Source organism: Protopterus annectens, chromosome 5.part0 (genome assembly GCF_019279795.1).
Source record: "Protopterus annectens isolate FY-2018-M chromosome 5.part0, PAN1.0, whole genome shotgun sequence".
Taxonomy (NCBI): domain Eukaryota; kingdom Metazoa; phylum Chordata; order Ceratodontiformes; family Protopteridae; genus Protopterus; species Protopterus annectens.
In genome coordinates, this window is record NC_056735.1 from 882,469,029 (window position 1) to 882,487,493 (window position 18,465).

Genomic DNA, 18,465 nt, shown 5'->3' on the forward strand with positions numbered 1-18,465 from the left:
TGTTGCAGATGCTGTCTGTATGATTGGCTGGCTATGATACATTCCACCTGCCAGCTATGTTATTTGTGCTTGACTGCTTTTATTCTGCTATTTCCTTTTTTTTAAATTTTTTTCCTTTCCAATTTCCACCCCTTTTAAGCCCCTCGGCACACTGTGCAAACCCACTGCCCAAATGTAAACAGTTCTGCTATTTCTGTTTTTTTTTCTTTTTTATTTTGTTTAACACCAGGTGCATGCCGCACAAACCTGTTTAGCTAAAGTAAACACTTTGAAGCAGAAATGGCCCTCCTCTAGATGCAGACACACTCTTCATTTCATGGGATAAGTAAATACAGCCTCAGACATACCCCTTGCTTAGCTGTGCTTAGCTAAGCTCAAATGGAAGCCGTTGAGCTCCAGTATGCTTACACCAAACATGACACACACCCTTTTCATGTCAGCTGCTTCTCCTGCTTACAACACTGCCTTATAGCTCCTACATGGTTAGGTGCAGCCAGAGAATGGTCTCCCATATTGTGATTCAATAAAATTTGCTCATTTGCATACCCCACTGCCTTAGTCCCTTGTTACATGACTACACCAGAGCCTTTCTCCTTAGCAACCAGTGTTACCTGTAATTGTTTTGATTTTGTATGCCATACACTATAATGGCAAAATGCAGATTTCACTTAAAATTGTCTTTTTACATTTTTGTTTTATTTTTGGCACGATTTCGTTTGTGCGCTGCTGCGCTACCCTTAAATAGCCGAAATCGTCCAAAAAGATAAATTTTATTTTCAGAATTTTGCAACTCTTTTCCATGCCAATGGCCATATTTTTGGCCATTGGCATCCCTAATCCTTATAATACATGCTTTACTTTGAGCTGTCATGCCCTCGTTTTCATTTTTGCAGAAATGTACATGGTCAGTAACTGAATACATTTCTGCAACAGACACTGTTCTGGCACGGATGCTTGCCTGCTTACTGAATCGCTAGTTCACCTCATTTTCATGGTTTTCACCAGCAAATGAGGTAATTAGCATTATTCAGTGGTGTCCATGCCAGAATAGTGCTAGCAGGCTCGTGCAAGCCCCCAGCCTTGTTTACTGACTCGCTCGGTGGCCAGATTCCGTGCAGAAGCTGCTGCACTATTCTGGCATGGAAAAAAAACCTTCATTGAATCCTGGGGAAGACCTTTCAGAGTCTATCTGTATCTGTACAGCTCAGATGACTGAAGGTCTAAGTATAACTGAAGAAAGAAGATTGACAGGCTTATGTCTGTGCAGTAATACGAAAAAGGAGGGAAGTCTTGTAATTTTATTTATCTTTCTGCTGTGGATTGATTCCACCTGTTGACACACAATTCTTTCCCAAGCCTTTGGAAAACAGCTTGTTTCTCTCTATCCAAGTTTACAGCCATTGGTTACATCACCAAGTGGTTACATCATCCAGCTTAGTCAGTAATCTGAAAACAAAACCATTCACAAATGCCACATTCAGACAATACTGGTAGCTATTTCAACTTTTTTTCCCTTAAAAAATTAACAAGAGGTCATCGTTCACAGTAAGCATATAGCTTACTTTCTGTGTGCAAAAATTTGTCAATATTTAGAGTGCATGAAACCAAACCAGTGTAATATTTAGTTTTCAAGATTTAAATATACTAATAAGTGAAAAATTCAAAAGAGAAGCTGTAGCAAGAGTGAGGAAAAGGGTGTAGTTTCTCCAGCCACAGGCTGGTAGGAGGCATGGTCAGACCTACAGTTGAGGTGCTGATCTTTTCCTGAAAGAATTAGTGGCAATGATTTAGGCAGCCATTATCACATATCACAATTGCTTAAGTAATAACAGTACGTTAGTTCTTGTGAGTTAGGAAATGTACTTCTACACCTTAGCAAATGTCTGACACAGTTTAACAAAGACTCATAGTAAGTGTTTGGTCAGACTGAGGGATATTTTTAGAGTCAGTGAACTGCAGCAAGGAGTTAGGTAGCTCTTTGCTACAGCTTGACATAGCACAAGTGTGAGCAGAGGCATTCTTTAAGTAAATGTATTTGTTTGTTTTTCTTGTTGACTGTGGAGTCTGACTGGCCAAAGCCCATTTTCAGGGCAGGTCTGGGGAGAAAAGCTCCAGCAGATACATTTAACATACTCATGATTAATCAAATTTTTACAAAGATACATTGCATAGGTATCTTGATACAAACAGGTTATTGTTCTGTAATAACATTATAAAAAGATAAAACAGGTATTTCTTCTATGGTGACATTTTACATGATAATAAACTCCAGTATAAAACATTTATCATGCAATTAGTTTATGTGCTGTGTGTTTAGCTGAAGACCTTTTCCCTTTTTGGGGTCCTCGACTTCAAACTTGGGGGGGGGGGCAGATCTACAGTAGTTATGAGCACATTCTAGGGGTAAAAAAAGCAATGTTTTGTTACCTGGCACATAATATTGAAGTTTTACTGGAGTGGAATAGGAGTGCTTTATTTCTACACCCGTTTCCACCCATGAAACATCTTATTATCGCTCTAAGTTTTGGAATGAAAACCACCAGGCATTGAAAAATGATGAATCTAGCACATCTATGATACCCCAGACATTGTTCAAATTGTCATAATGTTTATTATCAGTTCACTGATACTTTGTAATGGATGACAACAAAACATTTTTTTCTCCTTTTGCATGAACCCATCCCCTCCCTTAACTCCATACCTCTCAACTTCTCAGTGCAAGAAATCTGGACAAAGACTGACAAAATGAGGGAACAAAGGCCCCAAAACAGGGACATATTTTAAATATTACTCTTATAAGCTTAGAAAGTTGCTAGAGTAACATGATTTGTTTTAACATAGATTTTTCTGAAGGATTTGAATAGAAGGAAGAAACTAGTACAGAAAAGAGTAAAATCCCAAGAAGGGAAGACATCCCTGATCAGTATCAGCAAGAAACTGCATTCCCTCATAAAATCATCCAAGGCTAGCTTCGAAAGAAAAATTGCCATGGACTCCAAAGATAACCACAAGGCATTCTTTAGCTATGTTGAGAATCTAAGTGGCAATTCTCAGATCTGCTTGGAGTTAGTGCAGAATGGCACAAAATACACTGAACCGACTGATATAGCCAACATCCTGGCAGACAGGTTCAGTGCAAACTTCACCCCCCCTCTCACCCCCAAAAGGGCCCATAACTATACCAGAAGAATGTAGTGACCCTGAAATCACAGACAATCAGGTTAAAACAGCCCTCTCCAAAGCCAAAAACACAGCATCAATGGGACCAGACGGTGTCCCAGGCTGCGTCCTACACGAGCTCAAAGATGAACTAACCCTCACCTAAACACACTGTTTAAACTCAGCCTCTCCACAGGCTACATGCCCACAGAGTGGCGCAGAGCAACGGTTATTCCACTCCACAAAGGTGGAGCCACAACGGACCCCGGGAACTATCGCCCTATAAGCCTGACTAGCTTGATCTACAAAGCTATGGAGCACATCATCATGGATCTCATTAACAGAGACATTGGAAACCTCCAAACACTGGACCCTACCCAGTTCGGCTTTGTTAATGGCAGATCATGCCTCCTAAACCTGGTGGACTTCTTTGATACAGTTACCAAGGCTATAGATAAGGGAAAGGTGGTCCACACAGCCTACCTAGACCTCGCAAAGGCCTTCGACACCAATCCCCACTCAGGTATTATAGACAAGCTTACCAGCCTGAACATAAACCCCTGGGTTGCCAACTGGTTCATGGACAGAACCCACATGGTAAGAGTTGCGGGAGCTAGGTCTGACTCTAAACTGGTTACAAGTGGCATTCCCCAGGGCTCAGTCCTAGGACCCCTTCTGTTTGGCATATACTTCTCAGAGGTATAGGCAAGCACAGAAGGACTATGGCTGACCAAGTTCGCAGATAACTGCAAACTAGGGGCTATAACTGACTCTCCGGCTGACACAGACATCCTCCAAAAGGGTCTCACTGAGACAGATACCTGGTGTCAAAACCATGGCCTCAAGCTAAATGCCAAAAAGTGCATAGTCATCCCCTTTGGAAAAAACAAAGTACCCACAAACTACCACATAGGTGGTAGCCCCCTAAATACTGAAGACGTAATAAGGGATCTGGGGACCCAAGTAGATAGTAACCTCTACTTTGATAATCACATTGCCAAAGTGGTTAGAAAATCCTTCTATGTGGCCCACCTAATCACAAAAGGGTTTGCATCCAGATCGAAAGAGGTCATTGGGCCCCTCTATGCATCACTCATCAGACTCATCATAGAGTACAATGCCCCATTGCGGATGTACCTTACAAGACACCTGTAACAACTGGAAAGACCACAGAAGTATCTCACCAAGAGGATCACTGGCCTCAAGCAGATGCCCTACGCAGCTCGACTTAAGAAACTCCAGCTGTACTCGGTTGCATACCGCCCACTCAGAGGTGATCTCTGCCTGACATACAAGGCCATGTCCAACCCAGAATTCATTGACATGCTCCACCTAAAGAAAACCATATCCCCTCGAGCCACATGCTCCAGGGATCTAAACCTCACCACAACGATAAATAGGACCTGCTGGAGGGATAGATTCCTGTCCCAGAGGCTTCCCATGCTCTGGAATAAGATTCCAATCTACATTAGGCAGAGCTCCTTGCTAACCCTCTTCAAGAGAAACCTTGATGAGTGGATGGGAAACAGAAAGTTTACCCCAGGGATCACTTCAATGGCTCTGCTGGACAGAGGCACAGGGAACTAATCTAAGGGGGCGGCGAAAGGTAACACATTCTGGCTAGGCTTATAAATGTCTTCGGGTAGATAGCCTAGTACCTAACTATGAACCTATGAAACTCAAATGTATGTCATTATTTAGTGACTTCATTCCTCAGATCATCCCAGTAATTTCTCAGAAAAACACAGATTTTATGAGGCACAGACTAAAATATGAGCCAAAAATCTGGACATTCTGCAAATATTTGTACAGTTGAGAGGTATGCCAGCTGCTCAACTGCACCATGTTACCTTAAGTGTCTCTGGTACTATCCGACAACAAAACGATTTTTGATAATTGAGATAAAGATGCAAAAGACAAGTAGAAGCATGTGTTACCAGTATGTCAGTGAACACTCAGCCTCTACCACTTCAACAAATCATTGATTTCCTGCATACAGATAGGAAGAAGGAATAGCTATTACTCTTGGTCAGATTGACAAAGGGCATGTGAGAGTACACTGGTAATTAACATACAAAAAGGCAATTTCTAACGTAATGGAGAATGTGAAAACAACCACCAGAAGACAAAATTACCCTGTACTTGTGAACGCCAAGGGAATTCTTGTATAGTCCACACTTGTAAATTCTCCACACTCAAATGGCTGCTGTAGACAGAATCCAGGATAAAATCAGTTATGTTAGATGCTAAATAAATGTCCACAAAGAGGTCCTATGCGACAAAATATTCATATGAATCAAGTAGTAAAAAAGATTTCTCCAAAAGCTTTATTGAACCAATACTGTGAAGCGCTTTTCGTCCCACTGAATAGTGGGACTTCTTCAGACAAACAGATTCTAACAAAAACCAAGGTTTAAATACTGGTTTTGGCACCAAAAAGGTGCCGTTGCTAGGTTACAGTTCTGTGCTTCAATTAATTAAAGATATAGTGTCCTAACAACTAAAGGTGAATCTATGAATGAATTTAAAACAAAATCAACAAAACTTCAGAACCATTAAAAAGATTAAAAGCATATGTCATTATTACAGTATCTAAATAAATACTGAGTATAAAACAAATGTGAAAATAAATAAGTTATATATGGTAATACAAATCATATCTATATATTACTACATGTTTCAGACTAAGGAATGAGCAGTAACAAACAAAAACCAGTATGTACAAAAGTTACTCAACTTGAGCACTGAATACATATATAAATAAGTCACATCAAAGAATCGAGTGGTTACAAAAAAGAAAGAGCGTTGTTGTGTGAAATTGCTATTGAAAGATGGTACAAAGTCACATTAGAACTACAATAGTCTGGTCAGAATCCCACCTAAAACACATACCTAACTACAAAGTCTAACAAAAGTCGTAAATATATGTTCAGGATATACAGTGACACCTGGACAAAGAACTATTAAATAGTGCAATTAATGTAGCCAGGTCATGTAGAAAGCATGTGTATTGTAATTGTAAAGGAAATATGGTAAAAATATATATGTTAACATGTAAATAATAAATTTAAAATCAAACAGCAACTAGTAAACCTATATAAAGGTGAAATGCAAGGTTACTAAGGACAAATTACTCCATAAGTACACGGTAGTGTACAGAAATTCACTTTGAAAACAAAGCAAGCAAAAATTTGTACAGTTGAGAGGTATGCCAGCTGCTCAACTGCACCATTTTACCTTAAGTGTCTCTGGTACTATCCAACAACAAAACAATTTTTGATAATTGAGATAAAGATGCAAAAGACAAGTAGAAGCATGTGTTACCAGTATGTCAGTGAACACTCAGCCTCTACCACTTCAACAAATCATTGATTTCCTGCATACAGATAGGAAGAAGGAATAGCTATTACTCTTCGTCAGATTGACAAAGGGCATGTGAGAGTACACTGGTAATTAACATACAAAAAGGCAATTTCTAACATAATGGAGAATGTACCACACAAATACTGCTCCATTCATGTCACTGATATGTTCCAGTTAAACTGCATGGTACACAGTGGAAAACTTACATGGAATATCACTAGGAGGTGTGTTAGTAAGCACAGAGGATTAAGACCATTAGCTGTGTACAAGGTGCTTTTTCTAATCTAAGGTTTGATTCCCTCAGCCTCTGTTTGACTGCTGTGTGACCTTGAAGCAAGTCACTTGACAAGGCATCACTCCTGAGTAGAGTCTGAAAAAGGTTAATTTAAATCAGTGCTCTTCCTAGTTAATAAATCTAAAAAATAAAAACAGAAACACAAAATAACGTCAATAAAGAAGAACATTTGACCTGCCTAGGCTGCTATTTCCCAACTTATGAGACATTTTCTTATCTAAAATAACTAGAAGTTCCTTTTATTTAGATTTTGAAAAGGATTTTAGAAAGTCTGCCTTACTTGTTGAAGCCTTACATTAGTCCCCAGGTAGTATACGATGCAAAACATCAATCAAATGGAGCCACTGAGAAGGCAGTGCAACACTTACAAAGATCTTGAGATAACCTGATCATCACACAGCTCTAATGCCTTATTAAGATACCCTGCACAGTGCCATGGGAGTAAGCCCATCCCCACTGATGCCTGGAAGGCAAATAAAAATGAATATGGTAATGCTGGAGTCCAATCTTAAGCCAAAAAAGTATTCTATTTGAGTCAATAAGTCAAAATGACCACAAAGCTTCTTGCAAGAAATTCTCAGTAGACACTATTCCACCCAAACAGTACCTATCCTTTAACTAGTCCAATCAATGGATATCAAGTTGGAGTAAAGAGAAAGTAAGACATAAATGGTATCGCAGTGCAAAAAAAAATGAACTCAGGTCATTCGTGTTACGAACTAAGGATGCCTCCACAGTTAGGTGCAATCAGTAGCATATTCAAACAGTTCCTGATAAGCCTTAAGGTGAATGCTGAGTTCCTAGAAGTCAGTTTCAGGACTCTGTGCCAAGGATAGCCAGGTTCTCAATGAATAGGAGTGTTCCTCTTTCCTTAAAATTATTACCACAAGTAACCGAGAAAAAGATTGGAGTCCCAAATCCACAATCTATAAAGACAGCCCATATGCTGTCACAACTAATTTCACTCTATTTGATTGTGTCCAGGCTTTTACTAGAGTAAAAGCTTGTATAGTATGTGTAAAGGTTTACAACACCTGAACAGTCAATACAATTCCAAAATGATGAATATGTGCATCGACTGTGCGCACAACCTCACTGAAATTTCAGAGAGAGAAATTTCTCTCTCTCAGTACAGTGTGGGATGGATAATAAGAAAAACGTTGTTGCTATATACCTGTATATACTGTGAATATGTTTAATAGCTTTGCCATTTTAAGAAGTAATGTACAGTGCTGTCATTTTAAGAAGTAGTACTTCCCATAATGCCTTGAGCTTGCTTTGACAGTTACTAGTGTGATGAATGAAGAAGCTGTTAATACCATGTCAAATGTGCTGCCATTTTCTGCAATAGTAAAGTTGTTGTTTTACTGCAAATCCTTTTGAGTACTGATGCTATTAACACTACCTGCCAACACTGTTGGGTAACCACTGGTGAGTATCATGATAGAAAACAACTAATCTTGTTACTATTAGATATTCATTGGCAAGTTTGGAAAATTCAGCTAAGATAAAAACAAACCTAGACTACTGGATCCCACAAATAATGCAGCATATACTCTTCAATCCTCTGCTGGATCTTTTTTCTTCTACTACAAAATAATTAAATTTCAACAAGTAATAAAAAACATAGTATTTACTGTATCTGGATGTATACATACACAAATATTTGCAAGCACAGCTCATGAAACAAAAAACAACTCTGCTGAATGTTTGAAGCAAACTCACATTAATAGAACAGTGAGTTCTGCCACATAAAAAGAGTTATTTTAAAAAGAAAGACATATTTTTATTAAAATGTAAGCATTCTGTAGTAGTTACAATCACTGCAAGGTGCAACATTCTTGACATTTTATCTATTCCAAGTTTACCCACCCAGGATTTGCCCTCATAGATAAATAACTTCAGACTTAGGAAAGGATATTGGCAAACATGATAGGCTTGGTGGTGGTAATACTATATAATGCTATACAAAGCCTGTGGAAAACATTCTCCTTAAATCCTTTCACAAAAGAGAGGATGTTTGAAGATTAGAGATGCAATCCATGCTAAACAGAAATTTGCAGTTCAGTTATGCATATTAATACTACTTTACAAAGAAACAAAAACATAGTACAGTTTAAAATACTTCACTTAAGCTCTATTTGGAAACTTCTATTAAAACTTTGCTCTATAAGAATATATACACATGATTAGAGTCATACTGCTAATTTATGTATCTGATTACACATAGAATATACATCCCCTTTACAAGTGAGTCTTATGAACTTTTGGGGTTTTTTCTTTGTTTTCTACCAGGCTACAACTCTTACCACACTTTTTGGCCATCAGACCAGGATTGAAACACTAAAGGTGGAGGAGTGTCCATATTCACCAAGGATATTCACACCACCAGGCTAGTTGCACAACATAATGCAGCTGAAATTCTCCAGGTGCAACTAACACTAGGTGAGACTGCAATCCAAATTGTAACCCCAAGATTCTCACTACACCTTTCTAAACATACTGGAAAATATTAAGATACAACCAAACACCCTATTACTGGGTGATTTCAACTACCCTGCCATTAAATAGGAAAACTACTCGTGTACCAACATATTGCCCAATGGTTCCTGGAATTCATAAATTCCAATGCCCTGGATCAAGTAATCCATAGTCCCACCAGGGGCTCAATATCCTAGACCTTGTCATTACTACCATGGGAAATCGACACCTATGGTCACCCCCTCGTTGGTCAGGTCAGACCATAACCTAACACCCTTAACATCCACATCCCACCCTCACGCCCTAGTAAGGAAACCTTCATAAAAAAATTCTCCAAAGCCAACTTCATGCTACTCAAGTTAGAAGTGACAAACCCCATGACAGCCATGCAGATGGGAATTGAAAGTTCGACTGCTGAGTCCTACACTAAGACACTGTACGAGCACATCCACTCATGCGTGAATTGTGCCATCCCAAATAGATCCAAGATGCTTTCTAAAAAAAGGAAGCCAATCTGGTGGTCCCCTGCCATAAACAAACATTACAACAAAAGGAAGAAACTGTTGCAGAAAAGAGGAAACTTCCAGGATGCAAAAAAATCCCTTACCAGCCTCAGTAAGAAGCTGAGATCCCTCATAAAATCCTCCAAAGCTAGTTACGAAAATAAAATTGCCAAAGATTCCAAAGACAACCACAAGACATTTGATAACTATGTCAAGAATCTAAATGGTAATGCTCAAATCTGCTCTGAGCTACAACAGAATGGCATTAAATATACTGATCCCAAGGATATTGCCAATATCCTGGCAGATCAATTAAGTGCCAACTTCACCCCCCTTCTCACCCCCTAAACGGCCCATCTGAATACTGGAAGATTGCCAAATTCTGGTAATAATGGCCACACAGGTAAAAAATGCACTCTCCAAAGCTAAGAATACAGCATCCATGGGACCAGATGACATCCCTGGCTGTGTACTACATGAACTACAAAATGAACTGGTACCTCACCTAAGTGTCATGTTTAATCATACCCTCACCTCAGGATTTGTGCCCACTGAGTGGTGCACAGCTACAGTTATCCCACTCCACAAGAGGGGATCCATCTTGGATCCTGGGAACTACTGCCCCATCATTCTGTGAGCCTGATCTGCAAGGCCATGAAATGTATTATCATGGAACTTATAAACAAGGACATTGGCAACCTTCAAACACTGGACCCCACCCAGTTTGGGTTCGTGAAGGGCTGATCTTGTCTTCTGAATCTGATTGACTTCTTCAAATCAGTCTCCAGAGCCGTGGATGAGCCTATCTGGACCTCGCCAAGGCCTTTGACACCACCCCCCACTCTGGAATCATAGATAAACTTACTAAGCTGGGCATTAATCCCTATGTCACTCGATGGGTTGCCAACTGGCTTATTGACACAATCCACACTGTAAAAGTAGCTGACTCCAAATCCAGCAGCAGGCAAGTGACAAGTGGAGTACCTCAGGGTTCAGTCCTAGGACCACTATTGTTTGGCATCTACTTCTCTAAAGTACAGGCCAACACTAAGGGACTCTGGCTAACAAGGTCGCAGATGACTGCAAACTGGGAGCCATTACTGAATCCCCAAATGATGTGGACACTCTACAAAAGGGCCTTACAAAAACAGATGCTTGGTACCAGAGCCATGGGCTCAAACTCAATGACAAGAAATGTATAGTTATCCCCTTTGGGAAAAAACATGTACCCATGAATTACCACATAGGTGGCAGTACACTAAACACTGAAAGTGTGATAAGAGACTTAGGGACACAGGTGGACAGTGGTCTCACCTTCAATAACCACATCGATACAACAGTCAAGAAATCCTTCTATGTGGCACACCTCATCACTAAGGGCTTTTCATGCAGAAAAAAGGAGGTTATTGTCCCACTGTACTCATCACTCATTAGACCCATTATAGAATACAACGCCCCATTTGGTATGTACCTCTCAAGACATCTGCAACAACTGGAAAGGCCACAGAAATACCTCACTAAAAGAATCACAGGCCTAAAGCAGATGCCCTATGCTGACCGCCTTAAAAACCCCAGCTATACTCTGTCACATATCGTCTACTCAGAGGCGATCTCTGCTTAATGTACAAGGCCATGTCAAACCCAGAGCTGTTGGACATACTACACTTAAAAAAAATCCCAATCCTCCAGAGCCGCATGCTCCAGGGATCTAAACCTTGTCATCACAATAAACAAAACATGCTGGAGGGATAGGTTCCTGACCCAGAGACTCCCCAGACTCTGGAATGACTGCTCATACATGTCAAGCAGAGCGCCTATTTGGCCCTCTTCAAAAGGAACCTTGACAATTGGATGGGAGAAAGGAAACTTACCCTGGGGATCACGTCAGTTGCCCTGCTAGACAGGGGTCCAGGGAAGTAAATAGTGTGGGAAAAATAGCTAGGGAATTGTTATGGCTAGGCTTGTATAGGCCATAGGGCCGATAGCCTAGTACCAGCCTATGAACCTATGAACCTATGAATTGCCTTTCTTTTTCCTTCTTCCTACTGGTATATGCAACTCCTTCTACAGCCATGCTATGACTTTCCTCAAACCTAAAGGACACAATCTGATCTACATCATAACACTTTGCATGAAATATGCTTATGCACAGGTGTCCTTCCTTTCTTCCATAAATCTACCCTTCTTTTGTCCTTGTGTGTTTCTGGGCTAGTATTCTTAAATGCACCATCCATCACTATACCTGATGATGCGTATATATAAAGGGATCAACCACTACTATGTTATAATGTTTTATGCACTCTCTCCTTCTCCCTCTCTCTCTCGCTCGCTTGCTCTCTTTCTCTCTCTGTATATATCAGCATTTCAAAAATGTAATAGGTCGAATCACTAAATGTCGAACTGAAATGATCGACCTATTACATTTTCGAATGCTGATAAAAAATAAAAATCCTAAAAAAAAAAAACTAAAGGGTGTAGGCAGGGGGCAAGAGCCCCTGCACCCCCCACACTCCCACTACTTAAATATACCAACTCCGAGACTGCACTACATTGAGGTAAATGGAAATCTCCCCTTACGGAGATTTCCATTTACCCATTTGACGTTCTGCCCTTTCGGCATTCTCGATGCGACAATATCAAATTCGATATTGTCAGCATTCAAGATGCAGATAGGGACCCATATACATATACACATGAGTAACCCAGCCACTAGGGATGCACAAGCCAGTGCATTTTTTTGTGCTGGTCCCAAGCCCGGATAAATGGGGAGGGTTGCGTCAGGAAGGGCATCTGGTGTTAAACGTCTGCCAAATGACTTATGCGGAGAACATTTCATATTTCCATACCAGATCAGTCAAGGCCCAGTTTAACAATGACTGCCCCAGTACTGTTAGCCAACAGGGTGCTGGCGGAAATTTGGCTACTGTTGGCCGAAGGAGAAGAGGAGGGGGAAGGCATGCCTGAATGCAGGAAGAGAGGAAGAAGGTTAGGAGTGTAGTAGTGAGGGTAGGAACTTTGAATGTTGGCAGTATGACTGGTATAGGGAGAGAGCTAGCTAATATGCTGGAGAGAAGGAAGGTTGATATATTGTGCGTGCAAGAGACGAGATGGAAGGGAAGTAAGGCCAGGTGTATAGGAGGTGAGTTCAAATTGTTCTATCATGGTGTGGATGGCAGGAAAAGTGGGGTAGGGGTTATCCTAAAGGAACAGTATGCCAAGAGACCTTTGGAGGTGAAGAGAGTGTCTGACAGAGTGATGTTTATGAAGCTTGAAATTGATGGTGCAATGATGAAGGTTGTTAGTGCTTATGCTCCACATGTTGGGTGTGCGATGGATGAGAAAGAAAAATTTTGGAGTGAGTTGGATGAAGTGGTGGTGAGTGTACCCAAGGGTGAGAAACTAGTTATTGGAGTGGACTTCAATGGGCATGTTGATGAAGTGAACAGAGGGGATGAGGAAGTGATGGGTAGGTATGGTGTTAGGAATGCAGAAGGTCGGATGATTGTGGATTTTGCAAAAAGGATGGACATGGCTGTGGTGAATACATATTTTAAGAAGAGGGAGGACCACAGAGTGATGTACAAGAGTGGAGGAAGATGCACACAGGTAGATTATATCCTATGTAGGAGGGCCAGTCTGAAGGAGATTGGAGACTGTAAAGTGGTAACAGGGGAAAGTGTAGTTAAGCAGCATAGAATGGTGGTCTGTAGGATGACATTGGTGATCAAGAAGAGGAGGAGGAGTGTGAAAGCCGTGCCAAGGATTAAATGGTGGAAGTTAAAATAGGGTGATTGTGAAGTGGAATTCAGGGAAGAGTTAAGACAGGCACTGGGAGGCAGTGAAGAGTTACCGAATAGTTGGGTAACTACAGCAGAGCTAGTAAGGGAGACTGCTAAAAAGGTGCTTGGTGTGACATCTGGACAGAGGATGGAGGGCAAGGAGACCTGGTGGTGAAATGAGGACGTATAGGAGAGTATACAGAGGAAGAGGCTGGCGAAGAAGAAGTGGGATTGTCAAAGAAATGAAGAAAGTAGACATGAGTATAAGGAGATGAGGAACATGGCAAAGAGAGAGGTGGCAAAGGCTAAGGATAAGGCATATGGAGAGTTGTATGAGAGATTGGCCACTAAAGAAGGAGAAAAGGACCTGTACCAATTGGCTACACAGAGGAACAGAGCTGGAAAAGATGTGCAGCAGGTAAGGGTGATAAAGGATAGTGAGAGAAATGTGTTCACAAGTGAGGAGAGTGTGTTGAGTAGATGGAAAGAGTACTTTGAAGGTCTGATGAATGAAGAGAATGAAAGAGGGAGAGCAGGTTGGATGATGTGGGGATAGTGAATCAGGAAGTGAAATAGATTAGCAAGGAGGAAGTAAGGACAGCTATGAAGAGGATGAAGAAGGGAAAGGCTGTTGGCCCAGATGACATACCAGTGGAAGCATGGAGGTGTTTAGAAGAAATGGTAGTGGAATTTTTAACCAGATTGTGTAATGAAATTTTGGAAAGTCAGAGGATGCCTGAGAAGTGGAGAAAAAGTGTTTTGGTACCTATCTTTAAGAATAAGGGTGATGTGCAGAGCTGCAGTAACTACAGAGGGATAATACTGATCAGTCACAGCTTGAAATTATGGGAAAGAGTAGTGGAAGCTAGGTTAGGAAGGGACGTGATGATTAGTGATCAGCAGTATGGTTTCATGCCAGCAAAGAACACTACAGATGCAATGTTTGCTCTGAGAGTGTTGCTGGAGAAATACAGAGAAGGTCAGAAGGAGTTACATTGTGTCTATGTGGACTTAGAGAAAACATATGACAGGGTGCCTAGAGAGGAGTTGTGGTATTGTATGAGGAAGTCGGGAGTGGCAGAGAAGTATGCAAGAGTGGTACAGGATATGTACGAGGGTAGTGTGACATTGGTGAGGACTGTGTTGGGAGTGACAGATACGTTTAAGGTGGAGGTGGGATTACATCAAGTATCAGCTCTGAGCACTTTCTTATTTGCAGTGGTGATGGACAGGTTGACAGATGAGATCAGATAGGAGGTCCCATGGACTATGATGTTTGCAGATGACATTGTGATATGTAGTGAGAGTAGGGACCAGGTTGAGGAGACCCTGGAGAGGTGGAGATATGCTTTAGAGAGGAGAGGAATGAAGGTCAGCAGGGCTAAAACAGAATATATGTGTGTAAATGAGAGGGAGGGAGGGTAGAGGAATGTTGAGGATGCAGGGAGTAGAGTTGGTAAAGGTGGATGAGTTTAAGTACTTGGGATCAACAGTTCAGAGTAATGGTGAGTGTGGAAGAGAGGTGAAGAAAAGAGTACAGGCAGGGTGGAATGGGTGGAGAAGAGTGTCAGGAGTGATTTGTGACAGAAGGGTTCCAGTAAGAGTGAAAGGGAAGGTCTACAAGATGGTAATGAGACCAGCTATGTTATATGGGTTGGAGACGGTGACATTGACAAAAAGGCAGGAGTCAGAGCTGGATGTGGCAGAGTTAAAGATATTAAGATTTGCACTGCATGTGACTAGGATGGACAGGATTAGGAGTCAGTATATTAGAGGGTCAGCTCAGGTTGGACAGTTTGGAGACAAAGCAAGAGAGGCGAGATTGCATTGGTTTGGACATGTGCTGATGAGGGATGCTGGGTATATTGGAAAAAGGATGCTAAGGATGGAGCTGCCAGGTAAGAGGAAAAGAGGAAGGCCTAAGATAAGGTTTATGGATGTGGTGAGAGAGGACATGCAGGCGGTTGGTGTGAAAGAGCATAATGCAGAGGACAGGAAGAAATGGAAACAGATGATCCACTGTGGCAACCCCTAATGGGAACAGTCGAAAGAAGATGATTATACACATACACGAGTTCCATTCATGTGGTCTATCACTTTGTCTTATCAGAAGTGGTCTAAAAAGTTATCTAATCACATCTCTTCTAATGATAGTCTACAACACATCACCAGTTATAACTGATAATAAGGAAAGTTTATGATTTTTGATCACTAGTATTAGTTTTCTTCTAGATTTTAAGTTATATTGCAGTTTGCCTTATCTTTAATAAGAACTGTCTACAGTAGATAACTGTGACCAATTTATCCCCAAGTTGTGAAGTTATTACAATCCCATCTCATGGAGGGCATGCACCCTGCAATAGAAGGACACCTGAGGAGATAATGTGATGGTGGGCATTTGTAGGCTTCAATAAGTACTGTCTACACTAGCTAACTTTGACTAAATTTCTCCCCAAATTGTGAACTTACTACAAACTCATCTCAAAGACTGTTTACAGTAGAATAATACTTTGGGCAATATCATACCTGCAGATGTTATAAAACTTTTAATAAAAACTGGTTAAGCAAATGAATATTTTTTTCTACATAGTTTTACAGTTAGCTAGTAAATGAGTATAGATGGAGGTTACCAAAGAAAATTTCCTCTTCTTCTAGCTTGGTAAGCTAACCCCATGAGAATTTTTTTCTCCCACTTTTCCATTGTCTCTGTGAATCACCAACCAAATGTCTGAATAGAGAAATGATAAAATCAGCAAGAAAAGGAGAGTAGTATTGCTAGAACTGAATTCATCCTCAAGTCTTGGTAAGTACCTTAATGTAGTGAACCCTGTTTTTACAAAATCTCACCAAGATGATACTGATATATAGACTGTATTTTATACAGCATATGTCATGGACAGAATTAGGTAAAAAAAAAACAGCTGCGTGCACAAGTCCCTGGATAAAAAATGTACCTAATCCTGGTAGGTACACTGATGCGAAGACTGGAAAAAAATGATAGTGTAAAATCCTCAAAACAGGGAAACAATCCCACAATAGAGTTAGGCTAGGATCAAGGGGAGGGTGGCTCCCCTGTTGCAGAAGGAAGCAGTAGCCCACAAAAGCCACAAAAACTGACAGGCAAAAAAGTGCCATAAAGATGATAGTTTGGATACTGGAGATAAGGAAGAAATGTAACTGTATATACTCTATATTGTGTGTTAATTTCTTGTATGTACTGGTAATATATGTGGAGCTTTTCTCCCCAGGCCTCCACTGAAAATGGGCTCACCTAGGCTCAGTGGACATTCCCGGTAAACAAATACAATAAATAAATAAATTATATATTGTTACTATTAGGCAAGAAGCCCAACCTTTCCAGGTGGAAGATATTCAAAAAGACTGAGAGAAATTAGAGGAAAGAAAAAAACTTGCAAAAGAAAACTGTCAAAAGCTTCAAATGCAAAACTGTGTTCATTAATACAACAGATCCATGAAAATCATTATAGAGACAAAGAAACATTGGGCCACATGGAAAATGAAGCTACAGAGGAAGTGCAAAGATATAAAGAACAAAGCCTAGAGATTTTTGAAAGGTATAAAAAAGAAACATGGACGTAGGAAAGAAAATTGAGATGATATGGTGCAGTCTGTAAGCAAATGATAAAAACAAACTAATCATACAAAAAAGCACTTCCAAAGATATTTGAAGAGAAATACAGGCAAAGGCAACCAGATATGGAAAATTTCACAATACAAAAAGTAAGATCAGAAAAGGCAGAATATAACTTATTAAAGTTGAAGTTAAACAAATAAAAGCTGGAAGTTATGGAATACCTGCAAAGACAATGATTTAGTGTAGAAAGTTTAACAGAGCTTATGTCACACCAAGATGGAAAAATGAGTTCCCAGAGTAAGGAGAAAATGTAGGAGTGGGAGACATCTGAAAAAGAAATACAGACAAAGGAAAGAAAAAGAGATTTAACATGGTGCAATATTTATGCAAAGGAGAAAGTAACAAAAAAGCATCTTCAAAGATATTTGAAAAGACATAAGGCAAAGGCATCCAGATATGGAAAATTTCACAATACAAAAAATAAGAAAACAAAAGGGAAAGTAGAAAAGAGGAGTTGTACTGGAGAAGTTTAATAAATAGAAACTGAAGTCATGGATTACCTGCGAAGTGAAGGATTTAATATAGAAAAGTCATCTCTGGTAATACAACAGCATGGCAATGCTAGTGATGAAAAATCATAAACTTTCCTTATTATCAGTTATAACTGGTAATGTGTCGTAGACTATCATTAGAACAGCTGTGATGAGTCCACAAATTAAGGAAAATCAGGTGGAATGGGAAGCATCTGATTATTTGCTACATGAAGAGTCTCTGGAGCCTTCTGTAGGAAACCAGTGCAAAAGTTCAATTGGAGTTGGCACAGCAAGGAAAGAAGCAGGAAACAGTGGCAACTCTGATGCATTTAGTGTTCTGGATTGATAGTCCAGTGAGTTCCCATATGAAAGAGCAACAGATGACACAGGCTGCAGCTGAAGAGAACCTGTCAGAGGAAGATGTTCTGGAATTTTTCTGTAGGATGTCCACAAGAAACAGAGAGTAAAGAATGTGCCCTCAGTTTAGAAGAAAATGATCTAAGGGAAGAGTTGATTGATTTAATAGAGATGAACTGACATACTAAGACTGATGAAAGAAATATGATGCAGAAAGTAAATAAGACCCAAAATGTTAGAAGCCTGATCAAACAGGTGAATACAGTAATCAAGACTATTAACAGAAATCCATGTGGTATAACTGAAGTAAATATGTTGTATTACTGTGGAGCTAAACTAATAATAGGTAAAGTCTTAATACAAAAACACAGAGCAATAAGGGAAAAGAAGTGAAGAAAAT

The 18,465-nt window shown here is 40.2% G+C and overlaps 1 protein-coding gene across 1 annotated transcript in view; it reads left to right on the forward strand.

Annotated features, from left to right (window-relative positions):
• LOC122802251 (olfactory receptor 1086-like) overlaps positions 1-18,054 on the forward strand; it is a 121,166-nt gene extending 103,112 nt beyond the window's left edge. The window contains exon 3 of the mRNA XM_044071905.1: positions 17,857-18,054. Within this exon, the coding sequence (XP_043927840.1) occupies positions 17,857-18,054 (198 nt within the window). The remainder of the gene's footprint in view (positions 1-17,856) is intronic.
• Positions 18,055-18,465: the final 411 nt, after the last annotated feature.